Source organism: Rhamphochromis longiceps, linkage group LG23, assembly GCF_057381845.1.
Source record: "Rhamphochromis longiceps isolate RC_006_pf linkage group LG23, R_longiceps_female_GT1.1, whole genome shotgun sequence".
Classification (NCBI taxonomy): domain Eukaryota; kingdom Metazoa; phylum Chordata; class Actinopteri; order Cichliformes; family Cichlidae; genus Rhamphochromis; species Rhamphochromis longiceps.
The window spans coordinates 12,925,431-12,944,245 of NC_140578.1; the positions used below are offsets into that span (position 1 = coordinate 12,925,431).

The following is an 18,815-nucleotide window of genomic DNA, read 5'->3' on the forward strand; positions in this document are numbered from 1 at the left end:
GTAAAAAAGAGCCGCCAGGTGCTAAAAAATAAACCTTAGACTCAAACGTTAGAACAGGCTTTTCCCCGCAGCACGCCGTGTAATAAATACTCACAAATAAAACGGCGGCGGTTAAAACTTATGTCTAAAAATCTATAGTTTCATGCATCGGTTAAAACACTCGACTCCAGGTACATGACGCGCAGCTGGAAACACTTCCCGCAAGTCGAGCTGCCCGAGATTCACAGAATTTTCAGAAAATGTTACATTTTTGTGATTTATATCGTTATCGGGACGATAGAATTCTTATATCGGGATATGAGATTTTGGTCCTATCGCACAGCCCTAGTTATCTCCAGTTATCGCATTTACATACAGAGTTTTCAAACTGTTTGACGTTTGTCTTTCTTTAAACTCTGTTTATCAGTTCCGGTTTTCTTGTTTGATTAACTTTCCTTACCATAATCCAGTCTGAATCCAGATCTCTGCTGGCATCTCCGTAATTGTGATATTTTGGAGCAAAGAAATCCTCTTCCCATTCAAATGTTTTGAATCCAGATAAAAAACTGGATAATGTTAGCAGATCTTTTACGATTCTGTAATTCCATTTACTTTTTGCACAACCGGATTTCAGGATTTGGTCCTATCAGATTGGATTAATCCTGCCAGATTATATTTCAGCAACTGGGCCCTGAGATTTACTAAAGCATTAAAACCTGCAGTTCCTCCAACATCCACCAGAGGCTTCAGAAAGGACCCACATTTTAAAACATCCAACTTTACAGTAGAAATAAACATGTTTTTATTTGGCCACAAAAAAATGTGTCCCTCTTTTATAAAAACAGACAGATACATTCATCTTTATACTGGAGTGAGGTAGTCACTGGGTGTGGCTGCTTTGATTGGCAGACTGCTGGCTGGCTGCTAGGATTCATCTTTGGTGCAACTCTCTGACAGATGATGTGAAAGGCAGAGAAAAACACATACAAAAATGCAATCATTTCATTCCACTTATTATAATTCGCTAATATTTTAGAGTCATAATAGTCCTTGACATTAACTAGTTCACACAGAATTTCCACATCTGGACACAGATGGCATCGACTTCTCACAAAGATGAAAAACAAAATGAAAAATGTTATAATGAGCCCCTAAATACACTGAGTCTACTATGTGTGGGAAGCACGAGTAGTAAGTGAATAAATCGAGTCGTAACTGTGTCAGTAGATGTTGGCATATCGTGGACTGCGTGTGTATCCTGCAACAGTGTTTACCACACTTTATACAAGCTTTCCTATTACGGCACAATTCCTTCACCGCATCATTTGCTCAGAAGTGTAAAAGTGCTCTGAAGTGCTTTTGTTTTCATGGACTGAATCAGCCGGTGCAGCAAACTGTCTTGGATCCCCTTCAGTAAGAGCATGCTGTCACGTTGTGCGAGTAATACATTTCTTTCACGTGCCTGCTTAGTGGCTCCCTCCTGTTCATTAAAGGCATCTCAACACGGCTGCGTAAAAATGGCTCTCCAGCTGAAATGATCCTCCTACGCCGAATGAGGACTTGTTAACTGCAGCAGACAAATGGAGATGAGCCCACCCCCCAAACCTCGTTTTGGCATGTTTTCTTGCTGACATGTAATCTTATCCTTTGGAGAATTCTGAATTACAGTATGATTAATTGTATTGATTTTCCATCGTGCATCCCGTGCTGAGTCCTGCACACAGTGCTGGGTGCACAAGTTTTTCCGCTTACTTAAAATTCAGTTGCTCACAAAAACAGATCATACAGCCTAGTGTCCCAGTTGAGCAGCTTTAATGACCAGGGTTGCGTGTGTTTTCGTGCACACTTTGGTTCCCCATTGGGCAAAAGCAGCCAATTAGAGCTCAGCAGGCACCGGGCCTTCTCATAACCCAGAATGTCCATAATAGCTCCATTCAGGGGATGAGGGAGTTGTTCAGTGTCATTCTTTTTTTTTTTTTTTTTTTTTTTTAAATGACATCAGAAACAGCAGTATGCGACATTACGTGATGGCAGAGCTTCAGTTCATCCTTTGTCATTTTTTTTTTTTTTTTTTTTTTTTTTTTTTTTTTTAATAAATAGGACAGGGGGAATGAATGAGAGAAAGAGGGGGAGAGAAAGAAAGAAAACCAAAGGGGAGAAGAGACGGTGAGAAGGGGGGGGAAGAGAGAGAAAAAAAAAAAAAGAACTCCTGGGTCACCTGTATGGAGAAAAAAAAAAAACAAACAAAAAAACAAACAGAGGAGACAGCAAACAACAAAGAGCAACATAATAATAGAGAAAACAAAGCACCATCACAATAAACTAGCTAGTCATAGATATCAATATTTACTAAATAATAAACGATATTGTGCAGCACGCAAGATAGACAGCGCACAGTGTGCTTTGAGGCAGCAGCCAAGAAAGCTTTAGTCCGCGTCTGTGAATACCCATGTGTGCATACCTGTGTGGATCAGCATGCTTGCATTCCAAAGGTTTCTCCATGTAATGATCTGCTAGGGAGTGTGGGGGGGCCACAGCCCCGTCCTCCAGGGTGTGAAGCGGGTATGGAGGAGATCAAAACTCCAGACATCCAGAGGCCCCCAGAACACAAGAGACCATGGAAGACCAACAGAGGGGCAGCCGCGCCACTGTCCCAGTAAGAGCTGAGGAGAGTCCCAGATGAGGGCTCGCCCAGCAGCCGCGGAGCAGAAGTCAGGGGGAGTTGCAGTGACGCGCCCGTGAGCTCCGCCGGCCCCCAGCTGTGCCTGAGTGACCGAGCCCCAGGCCGAGAGGCCGGGGGCACCCCACCTCCGAAAGGGGCCCGAGCGAGCCCCAGGCCCCAGGCCCCGACAAGCGGCCGCCAAGGAGTGAGCCGGTGTGTACCTGGACGCCCACCCCCAGACACAAAGAACCACCAACACACCGACAGTGTCATTCTAATAACAGGACACGTGGAGGTGACAGACTGTAGACCTTTGGAGATGAAAGTGTGCCTGCAGACTCCTGTTTAGTAGTTGCACTGTGAAACTACATTTATTATTTATTCACACAATAAATAATTCATTTCAGCAATAAAAAAGGGCGTGTCAATCCCTGTCAGTAGGTCCCAGATTTGGATCTGAAAACAGCTGAAATCGAGGAAACTGTAAAGTTAAAATAAACAAATTGGTGTGGTGTCTGCAGTAAAGCAGGTATATTGGACTCTCGTGGTGAAAACGAGGCAGAGTCACTGTCAATTTAATAGTTGGTGTACGTTCCAGCCTTCGCCTGTAGTCGTGCAAGGTTGTGTTTCGTTTTTAGGGTGGCAGTCGTAGAGATAAAGAGCTTGGAGTACAGTCAAAAGGAGTCCGTTGAGGTGATTGTGGGTTCATGTAAGGATGCTGCTCAGAAGCCTCCCTTTTTTCAGGCACTCCCAACTGGAGGAGACACAGAGGTAGATCCGTATCCCATTGGGTAGATTATATCTCATCTGGGCTGGGAATGTCTCAGTGTCTTCCAGGAGGAACTGGAAACTGTTGCTGAGGAGAGAGACATCAAGAAAAGCAGCTTAGTTTTCTGCCAACGTGGCCCAACTTCAGAAAAGCGGACGATAACGGATGTTCAGTCAACTAACTTGCAGACATTTAGATGATCACCTGTCACCTCACTGGTCTACACTCATGCGGTAGCCCAGAAACATCGATTTCTTTATAATATATTATATATAGAACTAATCAAAACTAATCAAGCATCAGGAAGGCCATCAGGCATAAAATCTCTGCCAGTTCAAACATGTGGATCCATCCGCTGTAGAAATGAGGGCGCAGCCAAAAGTACTTTTATCCGATAGCCACACTAGCCATCTGTTTAGGGGTCATTAAGGTAGCAGCTAGCAACTGTGGCTAATAATTAAATGATGACATTAAATTGGGAGCGAGGCTGCAAACGCTGTGATTCCTGCCCATCTGTAACAGTGTAATAGAAATTGTTAATTTAACAGTTGTTTGTTTCCAAAGTCACAAATAATTTTGCATTAGTAACTTTGATCAGACTACATCAGACAGATTGAAATGCATATATATATTTGCACTACCTTTTAGATTCTGAAAGTATTTGTTTCATAGAGATCTAATAGTTTTGTTAAAGTATATATTTTACAGTATCGATCTATGGCGTTGGTATCTGACAGAAAACAACCTGTTTGTGTTTACAGTGGTCGGAGATGAGGTGAGCATTAAAATCATGTTGTCAGGCTTGACACAGCCGGGCTTCTTGTTGCAACCATATATGGTGCTATTTAAGGCACTTCAGCTTTGGCTTTACTCTTCAAAAGCAGCTCTGTCTATCTTTTATATACAGTCTGTGACACGAACTGTATATAAAAGACAGGGGAAAAATGCACCTCAGTTTTCTGACTGGAAACCGAAACATGATGTGAATTTCCACCTGTGTCTGGGAGCTTGTCTGCTCCCAGCAGCTGTTCATCAGAAAAGCAGAACTCACGCTGTGTTTTTGCTTTAGTTTTTTTCCTCCACAGCCAAAGAGAAAATAGACTGTTGGTGTAATTATAACTTCTTCATAACACAACTCGCTTTTAGCGGTGAATAAAAGCACTTAGTTTCGATTATTTCCTGACTTTCCGAGCTGGAACTGTTCGATCGCTGCCAGTTTTGTGCTAATTTGTTCCTTTCAGTAAAAATAATTTTGCGTGGCGGTGCATGTGAGGCTGTGCCTGCCAAGCTGTTGTGTTATTAGTGAGATTTCATGGCTGGCAATCAGAGTGTTGGCTGGTGCATCTGTGTCAGGAGACCCATAAGGCCAATCTGTTTGTGCGCCGCTCCCCTGCCAGAAAGATGGCCGAGGTGTTGCCAGAGAGGCGCTCCAGCAAGACGCTTTGAAACGTCTTAGATAACTTCGAATGTTCAGTCGTTTTTAAATCATTTGGGCAGAAAATTGAAATAGATTAATTATATTTGCGAACGCCATAACCCAGATGCCGCTTAGTGAGCAATATGATGGCTTTACGTTGAGGTGTAGCATGCATGGTTAATTTAGGTGTGAGGACAGATGGCTTCTTGGATGAAGTCTTTTGTAATTTGGAACTAAAATGCTGAACCACTCATGCAAATTCCCCCAAAGCGAGAAAATCCCATCTCCGTTTATTTCTGTCCTTTTCTGTTTTTTAAGGAAACTCCAAAGGGAAACGTCAGAAAAAGATTGTCTGCAGGACCCAGCACTACCTGAATCTGTACGCTGCAGATGGACTTCGCACGCTGTGCATAGCAAAAAAGGTATGCAAGCACGGATCTGTAAACCTGAACAACTGCCCTCCATCATTAAACTGCTTTAAAAGGGGGACGGAGGTGGTGTGTCTCAGTGGCTTCTTGACAGGATGTGTTTGCAGCCCGGCGCAGATGATCACATGGACCAGCCCTTCCACAAGTGACATTCTTCGTGACTCAGCTGCAATCTGTGCCACTTTCCCAGGCTGTTAATTTATGCTCTCACAAGCTGGGCTCATTATATTCCTGCCTGTGCAGCGCCATCACCAAAGCAAAGCGATAAAACACCTTGTCAAGGTCTCACATTCTGTTATGGAGGATCCTGACACATGACTCTGTGTGTGTGTGTGTGTGTGTGTGTGTGTGTGTGTGTGTGTGTGTGTGTGTGTGTGTGTGTGTGTGTGTGTGTAAACGTTTTGTGTTTGTGTGTCAGATTCTGAGCAAAGAGGAGTACGCCTGCTGGCTGCAGCGGCACTTGGCGGCTGAGACGGCCATTCAGGGAAGGGAGGAGCTGCTCTTTGAGTCGGCCCTGCAGTTGGAGACGAACCTCCATCTTCTGGGTAGCTCTCAGTTACAGCTGAAACTGTTATTACGAATGTAATTACTCTAATGTTGGAGAGTTTGTCACAGACTTGCCTTCTCCTTCAGGAGCGACGGGCATTGAGGATCGGCTGCAGGACGGCGTGCCTGAAACTATAGCTTCCCTGCGGAAGGCGGGCCTACAGATATGGGTGCTGACGGGGGACAAACAGGAAACTGCTGTGAACATCGCGTACGCGTGCAAGCTGCTGGACCCCGAGGAGGAGCTCCTGACACTGAACGCTGACTCTCAGGTGAGCAGTAGCACCAGCCAGGTTTTAATAAACTCTGGTTTCCTAAACGTGGAGCGCTTTCACACCTGCACGCTGTAATTGGATTCTTGCTCATTTCCCCCTTGGTACCATTTGTTTTGGCACATGTGACTTCCTTGGTCACAAATAAACTCTGCAGCCACCGACTGCAAAGTGTACGCTATAGTCTTGAGCTAATCAAACGGCAGCAGATTCCTGTGTGAACAGTGGTGGTCTAAACAATCAGTGTGCCACCCAAGATTAGAAAGGTGAAAACGGAAAAAGTGGCTGCAATCAGCAACGCCAAATCACAACAACAGTCGCCTCAAGGCGCTTTATATTGTAAGGTAGACCCAACAATCATATGACCCCCTATGACCAATCACTTTGGCGACAGTGGGAAGGAAAAACTCCTTTTTAACAGGAAGAAACCTCCAGCAGAACCAGGCGGCTATGTGCCGCGACCAGTTGGGGTGAGAAGAGGAAACTCCTCTGTCATGTGAGCATCTCAAGCTCCTGCAGTGATGAGTCACTGAAATGCCGGTAAAGACCGACCCCGGTCGTCTTTGCCTAACAACGTTTCAGAGGACGGAGTCTCAAGCCATTTGGATTCTTATTCACAGTCTAAATGTTTTTCTACAAAAGTGATCGGCTGCCTGAAGAGAATAACTGATTGCACAACTTACTGCATTCATTTTGCATTGCTCAAGAACATCGCCTGTGAAATTGCCAGCAAATAATTAGATTTATTATCAGATTTAATTCATTTATCCCAAAAATTGCAAATTGTGTCTTGCAGCATCCAAACACTGAACATAAGATTTAACAAAACAGCATAAATAAAGTATAATTACAGAGAAAAAAAAGAGCTCAATAGGTAACAAGCTGAGTGTACTGTTGTGGAATAAAGTTGGCTCATAAAGCAAACTAAAACTTGCTGAATGCATTAAAATATCTGCTCTAAACCCGACCGACCCGAGGACAGGCAGGAGATCTTTATTTTAGTTGCCAAAGTTTTAGCACAAACTGACAGCAGAATGGGTGAAAAACGCCCCACAGAGCACAGCGCAGAAAAAATGTGCTGGCCACGAATCTCCTGTGGTGACGAGTCGGGTGGAAATGTACGACATGTGTCAAATCAACCTTCGGCTCCGCTGGTGGGATGACAAACAGCTAGTTTGGCGTTGGCATCATAGATTGTGTGTAAAGCGTTAGCACAGCGTTAGCATGCTGCTGTTGTAGAGCTTTGTTGTCAGACTCACAGCTGTGTGTTGTTGTTTTCTAGACCGAGCACAGGTTGATCTTTAGTGTCGCGTTCTTGTCCCTTTCTGGAATAAATCAGAATAAATCCTCATTCCAAAAGATGGAGATCGCTCATGTTTGTGTCTGATCTGACCCACCCTACATCATGTGTTTCTACTACAGACGTTTACTGTGTTTACAGTAAAGCCTTACACAGGATTTAAATTCATATTTGATCTTAAAGTATCCAAGCTCTAGAGCTCCGGAGATTGTTGCAGCTGAATTAACATGCCGTCCTGACGCTGAACTTCTCTGTGACCCAGGAGGCGTGCGCGCTGCTGCTGGAGGAGAGTTTACACTACATCCAGGCCAAATTCCTCTGCAGCCCATCAGGCCCAACCACCAAGAGCTTCAACACGAACTTCTCACCCTTTGACATCTACTCCTCTTCATCTCCGTCCTCCCAGTCCACTCCCTTCTTGGTGCACCGGCTGGGCCTGGTGATAGACGGGCGGACGTTGGCCTACGCCCTGGATAAGAGTTTGGAGGATAAGTTTCTGGCCGTTGCACGGAGCTGCCGTTCCGTGCTGTGCTGCCGGTCCACGCCGCTGCAGAAGAGCATGGTGGTCAAACTGGTGCGGAACAAGCTGAAGGTCATGACTCTGGCCATAGGTAAGGACCGGGTGAGCATATTCAGACACAGATGGGCCTGATTTTAAAATCCCGTCACAAGCTCACTGCTGGACTTAAAGACAACTGACCTCACCCGGAGTAAAAACTAAACATTTGTCCTATCTCACGCTTACACGTGTTTATAGTTGCAGATATAAAAATGAGGCCTGTTAGGCTCTAACGTTGTGTTAAAGCATTCCTTAGCTTTGAACGGCGTAAACTGTGAGCTGTTGTCTTGAACCTTCAGGCTATCCCCAGTATGTAAGATCCCAGCAGCGTCCGGACAGATCAGAACGTGCCTGAGCTCTCGAGCACAGCTGCTAACCTGCTCGCAAATTGTTCCCAAATATTAACGAGCTTGGATGAGGGATTTTTTTCTCAGCGTTGAAAGACATTTTTGGAACACACAGACTCTTCCAGACAAGTGTACAAGTGACTTTCCCCATCTTCATCTTACTCTTTAGCTGTTCTAACAAAGGCATGAATGCCATATTTTAATTGCAGTGTGCACACCTGAACCTGCCAGCCCTGAACATTCACTTTATTTACTTTATTCATTGCATCTTTACCTCATCGTGCAGCCAACTGGCTGCTGCACGGCTCCAGTGAAACTCCTGTATGTTCCTCCTGCCGTGATCTCCGTGTGAGCTGATTTTGAAATTTGCCTGAGATGGAGGTGCACCATTCATCATTCAGCCTCCGCTCTGAGTTATTCTTAGTATTTCTACACTTTCCCTACTGAAGGACGTCACGGTGACCTGCGTTGGTCTTTTCTCTGTTTTCCATTTATTAGGTCCAGCTGCGCTCAGGAGGAGCAGGTTTTATTTGCCAGCGGGGCGTTTTTTTTTTCAGTCAGTGCTATGTTAGCGTTTGAGCTTTAATATCTTTCAGTACTTCAGTCTTATTATTCAGACGTGTCACACTTCACGAGCTGGTACGGAGCCTTACTCACATTATTTGTAATAATAATAAATCATGGCCTCCTCGGGCCACTCTAGGGTTTTAATGCAAGTATCTGACCAATAATATCGCTGCGCTGGGGTTAATTATACTAACACACTGTCCAGTTCTGGTGAGAAAAATTCAGGAATTTAATTTGGATGTTGCTGATCACTAATAAGCAGATACAATAACATCCAAACATGGTCACGTCTGGCTCCAGAAAAACTGATATGGCAGCAGCCGAAATGCACTCTGGTTATACTTTTCTGAAAAAGTCGTGATGGCACATTAATCACGTTGTTCCATCCCACTCACAAAAAAAAATCCAGCCTTGTGAATTCTCAGTGAAAAAGGAAAAAAGGAAAAAAAATTCCAGCCAACTTCTATTTGAGTTCTTCTCACCACCTACCTTTCATTATCAGTCTGTGCTGCCACTGCGGTGCCATTGTGACAACAAAATCCTCCTCCCCTCCCACTCCACCACCTGTAGTGACAAAAAGAAGGGAAAACAAATTTATCCACACATCCGGAGACACCGCCTGTCGGCTGCCACAGCAGGAAGGCCTCCGCCTCACGGGAGGCCGAGCTGCAGAGGTGGCGAACGGCACCGCAAGCGCGCGGCTCGTATAACGGCTGAGGAGTCTGTGAAAGCTTCACGTTCCTCTCGCAAACACTGGGCACGCCGGCTTCTCCATCTTGTCATCTTCACGCTCAATAAAGCCCCCCCCCCCTTCTTATAAACTGATGTACCTCCTCCTTCTAACGGTCTATTTTCTCTCTTTCACTTCCCTACATTAATCACAGGAGATGGGGCCAATGACGTCAGCATGATCCAGGTCGCAGACGTGGGTGTGGGGATCTCAGGACAGGAAGGCATGCAGGTAAGGTGATGAATAGAGTGGCACATGGGGCGGAGAGGAGAGGTGGGTGATTTACGGTGGGCTGTAGGGAAAAAAAAAAAAAAAAAAAAGCAGCGCAGCCTGAGAGCTCCTGAGAGCGAGAAGAGCTGCAGATAAAAGATTGGGGAATTGGGAAGAGGGGGAGACACTAGCATTCTTTAGGGTTGTTAATGGCTTTTCATTACACTTAAGTGCGGTTTTTAGCCCACATCCATGACCATCCTCTAAATAGGATTGCCTGTGCTGTGCTGAGTCAGCAGGAAGGCCCTGTGTCCTGCAGAGAAGCAGCGCGGCGTGGACGCTCAGCTCCAAGGCCACAGCTGAGAGAGCATCTTCACGAAGAAAACCCTCCTCCCCTCCGCTCATTTACCTGCAGCACCCTGCTCCAGAGCTGTGCTCTTATGATGGAGATTCCCAATTAACTTCCAGGGGAGGCTTTGCTGGCACGCTGCTGTGTAGCACATCTGCTAAAGCCTCAGTATCCTGTCTTTAACCAATCCGCTGCATTAATTACCGTTAATCAAACTGCCACTTAATGAGACAGCGGTCACTCTCGGGGACTCCGCCGCACACCACGTGCTGAGACGCTCTTTACTGCGCCCCGAGCCTGCACGCGCTGCTGCATTATCATTAGCGGACCATTCGTCTATTAGCGACGCGCTCCCTGTGTAGTCGTTAGGAGGGGTTATTGGAGCGCAGCAGAAGCGAGAGGCCTGCTGCTGTTTCTGTTGCTGACAGCCGAGAGGTGCCGTAAAGGGTTAGCGGCGGTGTTTATGACGTAAAAGCAGGGCTCAGTACTGGGAGTGTTTTACACGGTGATGGATGAGACTGACAGCTTCCTGCCGCGCTAACGGTGAATCCAAGGGGAGGCCAACTCGTTTACGAGTTATTGCTTTGGAAAGATTATACCCGCTAAAGATTCATTAAGAAGAGGCGAGAACAGTCAACGAGTAACTGCCTAATGTGTGCTCGTCTCGTGTACGTAGGAGAGAGGCGGCAGGAGACTGAACGTTTGGTTCTTGTGGTGTTCTGCAGGCAGTGATGGCAAGCGATTTTGCCCTCCCACGTTTCCGGTATCTCCAGAAGCTCCTGCTGGTACACGGGCACTGGTGCTACTCCCGCCTGGCTAACATGATCCTGTATTTCTTCTACAAGAATGCAGTAAGGCCCCTCCCAGCGCACACAGATCTGAGTCAGAAAGGATGAGGTGTTCTGCTTTTTCTCACTGCTTCCATCCCATTTGTTCCCTCAGATGTTTGTGGCGCTCATCTTCTGGTATCAGTTCTACTGTGGCTTCTCAGGTTCAGCCATGATTGACCAGTGGTATCTCATCTTCTTCAACCTGATGTTCTCTGCTTTCCCACAACTCATTACTGGCACTCTGGACAAAGACGTGTCAGCAGAGACTCTCCAACAACTACCTCAGCTCTACGTGAACGGCCAGAACTCCGAGGTGCGCTCCCTCCTAATGATCTGACAGCACATTTCAAATTTTTACTAAGAATATGGGGAAAAAAGAGAGTTCCACAGCCTGGGAGCAGAGCAGCTGAAAGCTCTGCTTCCCATGGTGGTGCAGTAGGTAGGGAGAAGTGCTAATTCTGGATTTAACAGGGAGACGGTGAAGATAAGCAAATATGGGAGAAATATGAGCGCCAGTTACAGCCAGTTAATACTCCCTCTATAGCATTTTAGATCAGCTGAAGGCTTTTTAGAGAGCTTTTACAAAAGTCTGATAAGAAGAAATTACAGTACACCAACCTAGAAGTGAAAAATGCATGAACTAGTTTTTCAGCATCACTCTAAGGCAGGATGTTTGTAGCTCCGTAGTGTAGTAAGTTTACACAAATTGCGGCTGTTTCAGGTGCTGAGTTATCTGTGAGCCAAAAGCTCAGACTGCTCTAAACGCTCAGTTCACACTACTACTGTTGACTCATATGAGAGAGCAAATGTCCCTACTGTAGTTATCTCTGTCATAGAAGCCCCACCTTCTGTTTGTGAGAGGCAGCCAATCAGAACGATGTTAGCTTAAAGGCAAGTTGGCTTGAAATGAGGGGTTCCAGTGAGCCCTAAAATCTTAATCATGCAAAGTTCTCCACGATTTAGTCTAAGAATTAAACTTGGTATTACCATGAGGGTTTTTTTCCTCTCCCTGGCATAGGTGAAAGACTTCACTCTTTGCTCCAGAGAAAACCCAGTTTGTCAGTCTTGACTCAAAAGTCAAGAATAAGCTGGAATTCATTTTGCATGCTGCATAGATACCATTCAGTTTAGAAATCCACATTTTTCCTAAATAAAATGAATTTATGTTATAATATAGAATAGAATAGAATAGAATTCAACTTTATTGTCATTGCACATGCACAGGTACAGGGCAACGAAATGCAGTTTGCATCCATCCAGAAGTGCTTTAGTGATATAGATATATTACAATATATATTAGCAATAATATAGATATGTGAGTATGTTACAGAAATGGGTCTATTATGGTATGTTATAATATACACGGTATGAAGTATGTTGTGAATATTCTATAACTATAAGTATGTACAGGCTGTAGTGAGTACAAGCTATGTACAGGATATGAACAGGATATAAATATGAAAAACTATACAGAATATGAAATAAATAACTTTACAGAATCTGGGATATACAGCTATACAGAAATGGGAACTATGCAAGTTGTAAACAGTTGTAGGATTAAAGATTATTGAATGTACAGAATGATTATTTACACAGAGCTATACAGTAGTGCAGTTAAGATAAGTGAGGGTGTAGATAGTTTCTACAGAGGCTATATAAAGTGCTAGTGGTTGTGAGTGGTGGTTCAGTCCATGTTATTATTGTGTTTGAGGGTACAGTTGTCCATTGTGGGTGTGTGTATGTTCAGTCCATGAGTTTAACGTGGGTCAGATGTCAGGAGGCAGAGTTCAGGAGTCTGACAGCTGTGGGGAAGAAGCTGTTCCGGTACCTGGTGGTCTTAGTCCGGAGGCTCCTGTGGCGCCTCCCAGAGGGCAGGAGGGTGAAGAGTCCATGTGATGGGTGACTGGGGTCTTTGATGATTTTCCCAGCCCTTTTCAGACACCGCCCTTTTCAGACATAATATGCCATGATTTCTGTCATTAACCTTTGATTTCTAGCATAAATTTTAGCGTAAAGGTTAAAACTGTTGCGCTTCTTCATTGTTTTGATGGGTCATTAATTTTATTTCTGACCCAGAATTAATCAGGACTAGTTAACTGCTTCTGGTATCAAATGTAGGTAATAGAGACATTTTTATATGTGTTTTGAATATTTACATTTTTAACATTTTTCTTCTCTACAGTCACACTGATGCTGAGTGTCTGTGTTTATCCTGCAGGAATATAAGCCATATATGTTCTGGATGAACATGATTGATGCCTTCTACCAAAGTCTCGTCTGCTTCTTCATTCCTTACTTTGTAAGTGTCACGTCTGCCATTCGTCTTCACCAAGTTATTAGAGTTTTACCTTTGTATTGATTTGTTTTTTTTAGTGTTGATTTTAATGTTTTATCCTCTTTACATGGTTGTTAAAATGGATTCGTCAGCAATGAAATTTATTAATTCACAATTTATTTATTAATTTCTTCAAATTTTATTTAAAAAGAATGTTTTCAGTACAAAGCATGAACCTGGAAGTGTTGTAGTGATTGCTAAGCTCACATTTTTATTTATACAAAACTGCAATATATTCAATATATATCAATAAATGCACAAAAAATGCTTAAAAATACAGAAATTCAGTGAGATCCTCCTATCGGTATGTAAGGTGTGGTCTTATGTTGTTTTGGTCGATTATCAGTTCTAGCAAGCACGTGTATTCACGTCGCTTTATGTTGTGTTGGGGAAAAAATTGACTAAAAGAACAAAAATCTGTTTTCTGTATATATTTTTTTAATGAAATGTTCTTCTATGCTACCCAGGCCTACGCTGACTCTGACGTGGACCTGTTTACATGGGGAACTCCCATCACCACCCTCGCCTTATTCACTATTCTGCTGCATTTGGGCACCGAGACCAAAACATGGGTAAGAAATCTGATTATAAAGCCAACAGATGACAGCAGCGATCCCTGATGTTTATTTAAAAATAAAAACAATTTTAAGCTCATAGTCAGTCTGCTTTGGATGGTTACAGCATTGTAATGCTCAAAATCTCTGTGGTGGAACATGAGTGGTGTTTCCAAAACCTCACTGTTGGCCTGTGATTATCATTCAATGGTAACACATTACAGGAACCTTTGTAATAAATTATAAAAATGATAGTTTTATGCAAAAAATTCATAAAATTACATATTTTGTAACCATTTTTTTTCATGGATTGGAAAATCAGCATCATAGAAATTTGCCAGACATGAACAATTTATTGATTTATTTTTGAAAACTTCTGTTTCATAACTTGTGAAAACAAAGTTGACATTTAGTTTAATTCCTGGATTCTGTCATATGTAGCTTTAACATACTACTTTAACCCGTTTAATTCTGTTATTTATCACCAAGACCACATTAATCACGTAGTGTACATATTTACGGCTTTTATTGTGAAAGGCAAAAGAAGCCTAAAACAAACTGGGTTTCCGGTAGAGTCTGTACAGGAGGTGGATATAGAGCAAAATTGAGTATTTTGGTCTAAGTAACCCAAAATGTGATGTCCACATATATGGACGCCAGGTCCGAGGAGGTTAAGCAGAGATTTGAAGTTGTGCAGAAGATGGAACAAAGACTAGAAAACGTCAGAAACAAACCCCATGTTTTTCCCAGGGTGAGACCAGCCTCGCTCGAAACTGAACCAGGCAGCCAGAGATCAGAGCTTAGACTTGGAGTGCTATAAACTCCAGTTACAACTCATCACAGCGTGCCAACACCTTACACCGCCAGAGAGCTCAGACATGATGCTCATAAACTGCTGAAATTTATGACTTTGCCCTGAGTCCGAGTCTTCTCCATCATCTCTGTGGCTGTAAATTCAGCCTGATGAGGGTTTTTTTTTTTTTTCTTTCTTTTTTTTAAACACGTGGGAAGAGTGTCCTTTTTACTTACTGCCTTCATGGACATGACTGCCCCTCATTTAGAGGCGCTTTCATTAAAAGGAGCACGATGGAAGGTACACTTCCACACACTCGGATGGCAGGCCCTTCATTTCCTCACTGCTCAGGAACATAATGCATGCCTGACTGGTAAACTGGTGTGAAAGTCAATTAAAGGTAGGTAGGTGACAGCAGCCCCCCCTCCTCCCCCAAAATACAGAAGCTGTGAGGCTGTAATTAATTACGTGTGTTAGTACAACACTTCAGTGAGCCATCGTACACGATTCACTGTGTCAGACGTCTCATCAGCCAATCATCTCCAGGATGCAACATGAGGAGTTTTTTCCCCTCGCTGACTAAACTCATTTTAGGGCACGAGAAGACGGTTTCGCATCCACACTTCTGTCTTTCCGCCTGGAGGAAACTTCTTTAATGTCGCCTAAATGTACAGCAAGCTTTAGCTTTTAATATATATGTTAACAATATTTTGCAGGCAGTAAATCAAATCACTGTGTATCCCTTATAGAGAAATTGAGAGTCTTATATAAAAACAGTGTTATATTAGTATTTCCGTGTCATTGTATATTCAGTACCGGTGCGTGTTCTGCGCTACAAGCGAACTTGGTGAGATCTGATTATTCGCATGTGAAAAATCGAGCTTTGTTTGAAAAAATAACGACAGTACAATTACATGGTTGGTGTGAACGCCTGCGTTAAGAATAGGTGTGTAACGTCTTATGATTTTAAGTTTCTGTTACTGTTTCTCATCCTCGTGTCCTTCCCCCTGCAGACGTGGATGAACTGGATGTCGATCGCCTTCAGTATCGCCTTATTCTTCACCGTGGCGCTGTGCTACAACGCCTCCTGTCCCGCCTGCTACTCTCCTTCCAACCCCTACTGGACCATGCAGAGGCTGCTGCAGGAGCCCCTCTTCTACCTGCTGTGCTTCATCACGCCCATCGCTGCGCTGCTGCCTCGGTACACCGTGTTCAGTTTGTGGATGAGTGAAAACACGAGCCTGTTTTTCAAATATTTATGATCCGAGTGCTGAATTGCGTCTGTTATTGATACCAGATGCCTTTCATGTTTATCCCAGCCGCCTGGCGATCTTCGGTGGAGCGATGCTGATGTCAGTCTCTGTTTTACTTTTCAGATTTTTCTACAGGGCGTGTCAAGGCACGCTGTTCCCGAGCCCAGTCCAACTTGGAAGGCAGTTGGATAAACTCCCCGCTGACATCCGCAGGAACATCCTTAGCCTGAGTCGGGTCAAGGTGGGGTCGCCGCTCTGCCCCAAGCTTCCTTTCCTGTCCCTCGCTAAGGCCTCGCCTAAAGGTTACTATAAAAAGGATGGGAGGAGCGTCTCTGGCTCAAAACAGGGGCCTCTATTACAAACAGATGAAGCAAAGAGAAGCCCGCTGCAGCCCACAGACAGCGATATGCACCTTTCAGATCTCTATACACCAGCTCCGTCAGAAGTAGACACCCTTCCCTACACCAAAGACAACCCCGCCCTGTCAGGGGAGCTGCAGACTTCTTCTGCCGCAGACTCTGAGCATCTCAATAAGACTATAGAGCCGTCAGATGTCAATCTGTCCAGCTGTGTCACCTCCACACCTCTGCCCGCTCAGGCAGACAGCGTGCAGCTGAGCATGCCCCCCGACGGAGCCTCGCAGTGCGTCAGATACACGAGGAACTCAGAGGAAAGACTCAAATCTGAGCACGCCGTCAGTTCGGCACACAGGACAGAGCAACCGACAGAACGGCCGCTGCAGGCCGCTTCCTTCAGTCTTAACTAGGAATTCAATTGCACAATAGTTTGTTTGTTTTTTAAAGATCTAATTATATTTTTCAAGCAGATTCTTTTATGAAACATGCAAAGAGGTACTTTATATTTTGGATGTAAATCTAAAGCAGAGATATTTTTGCCTTTTGGGAGATTTATTTTTCTGATACTGGGAAACTTAAAGTTCACACAGAAACATCTCAGTACTCTGTCAGGTCTTCATGAAAAGAAGAGCAGAGAGATTCCACCGTGATATGGTACCCAGTTCGTTCTTTCAGCTTGGCCTGTAAATGCACCAAAACCGGGATCGGAGCCGTTCGTGGCCTCGAATCGGTGCTGACGAGGAAAGAAGTTCCCGTACTTTACTTATACTTAATGGCCACGCAGAAGCATATTTCTGTGAGGACTTCCATGCAGATGATACCAAAGGTTTATATTCAAGTGCAGCAAGTTGTGGTGCTGGCTCTGTGCACATTTTCTTCTTCTTGTTGGATCGGGAAACATAGAAGTCCGTTTCTAGCTGTTCTCTTGCACAGTAAATTCTTCTAAATTATAGTTATTAGAGCTGTTGGCTGTAAAGTTATTTGTGCATTATGACCAAGAAATCACCATTTCAGTCTTTATGCACTAAGAATCCACCAGGAATTATGCTGTGTGTATGTGTGGGTGCGTGTGTGTGTTTGTTTCTACAGGGTTAAGACTTGGTTTGAAATGGTTAGCGTTAGGATTATGTTCAGATTAGGGTTCGGGTTAGACGTTTAGCTGGGCCATGGAATACGCTACATCCTCGCAAAAGCAAAACTCTTATGTGTGTGTGTGTGTGTGTGTGTGTGTGTGTGTGTGTGTGTGTGTGTGTGTGTGTGTGTGTGTGTGTGTGTGTTTATCCAATGACTCATTGGATCTCTTTTAAGAGCCAGTTCCGCATAAATGTAGATTTGCTAACTGTTGCCAAGAGTTGAGGTCAATCCGGTTTCCATGACTCTGTCAAATATAAAGCTGAAGTCGGAGGCGTTATTTTCTAAAAAAAAATAAATAAATAATAATAATAATAATTTTTAAAACCTGCTTTCCAGCATCTCTAAAGCTCATTAATTAACATTTCATAACATCTCCTTTCTTTCATTTTTGTAATCACCATATCATAAAGATAATGTATGTATCATTGCTAGCGGTTAGCTGCTTCTGTCTTCACCTTCATGTACTGAACCCGTCACTTGTCAGCCTCCATCCGAGTGAAAACCCTCCTCTGTGTGTCTGCGCAGATGTTTTGCAGATGTCTTCTCATCTGCATCCTTTACAGTTTTACTAGGAAGCACTTTAAAAGCCCCATTTTGCTTTTAGCTTTTCAGTTTTTAAACACCACGTTTACAGTTGGATATTTTTACCTTAAGCTGTTTCCCTCTGCTCTTCGACTTTATACACAGCTAAGCTAACGCTATCATAAGAAGCAGGATTTTTGCTACCGTAAGCTTTTTTTTTTTTGTCTTGTTTTTTTTTTTAGTCTGACTTTAATCATGTTTGATCTTTGGCCCTGTGCGAGTAACATAGTAGCATTTAACTAAATGCGATCTTAAAACTGGAATTATTCTGACAAAGATTTATATCTTCATAAGCAACGACCAGTACTCAGAACAGGAGGTCTTGGCCTGTGCAAGTGTCCTGACTCCAACACAAACATGAGAGAGAAGGATTAAATTTCTTTTGTTTGTGAGAAACAGCCAGTTGGAAAGAGTTTCAGAGTAGAAACTGGGCGATCGATGCCCAGAATAAGAAAAAAGGGGCATTATTTTGAACTTTTACTCATGAAAAGCTAGGCTAACGCTAATGAGTGAAATAGTAAATACATAAAGCTGAGCATAACAGAGGCACCGCTTAGTCTGTGCAAGTCCCCTTTTTCCATTCATGTCATGTGTTTAGTTTATCTGAAGCCCATCTGAGGTTTTTTTTATTTTTTTTTTCCTAAAGCTGTAAACCAAATCCTCGGGGCTCAGTCTGTCCCAGATCTTAAAGAGACTGCTTTAAGTTTGCACTTTGAAAGCTTTCAGTCGCTGAGTGTCGTCGGTGCTGCAAGGAGAGCGGGAGCTTTGCACCCCTCTTACCTTTGCAGACACTTTGATGCGTTCCTCCAGTTTATGGTTGAGCATTTAAAGCAGCAGCAGCTT

The 18,815-nt window shown here is 43.8% G+C and overlaps 1 protein-coding gene across 1 annotated transcript in view; it reads left to right on the plus strand.

The window, feature by feature from the left end:
- The window catches only part of atp10a (ATPase phospholipid transporting 10A), a 44,661-nt gene extending 26,051 nt beyond the window's left edge, over positions 1-18,610 (plus strand). The window contains exons 11-21 of the mRNA XM_085397173.1: positions 5,146-5,249; positions 5,674-5,800; positions 5,889-6,073; positions 7,636-7,984; positions 9,731-9,807; positions 10,861-10,986; positions 11,078-11,278; positions 13,184-13,264; positions 13,768-13,872; positions 15,661-15,848; positions 16,024-18,610. Coding sequence (XP_085253299.1) covers positions 5,146-5,249; positions 5,674-5,800; positions 5,889-6,073; positions 7,636-7,984; positions 9,731-9,807; positions 10,861-10,986; positions 11,078-11,278; positions 13,184-13,264; positions 13,768-13,872; positions 15,661-15,848; positions 16,024-16,666 — 2,186 coding nt within the window. The 3' untranslated portion in view covers positions 16,667-18,610. The remainder of the gene's footprint in view (positions 1-5,145; positions 5,250-5,673; positions 5,801-5,888; positions 6,074-7,635; positions 7,985-9,730; positions 9,808-10,860; positions 10,987-11,077; positions 11,279-13,183; positions 13,265-13,767; positions 13,873-15,660; positions 15,849-16,023) is intronic.
- The last annotated feature ends 205 nt before the right edge of the window (positions 18,611-18,815 follow it).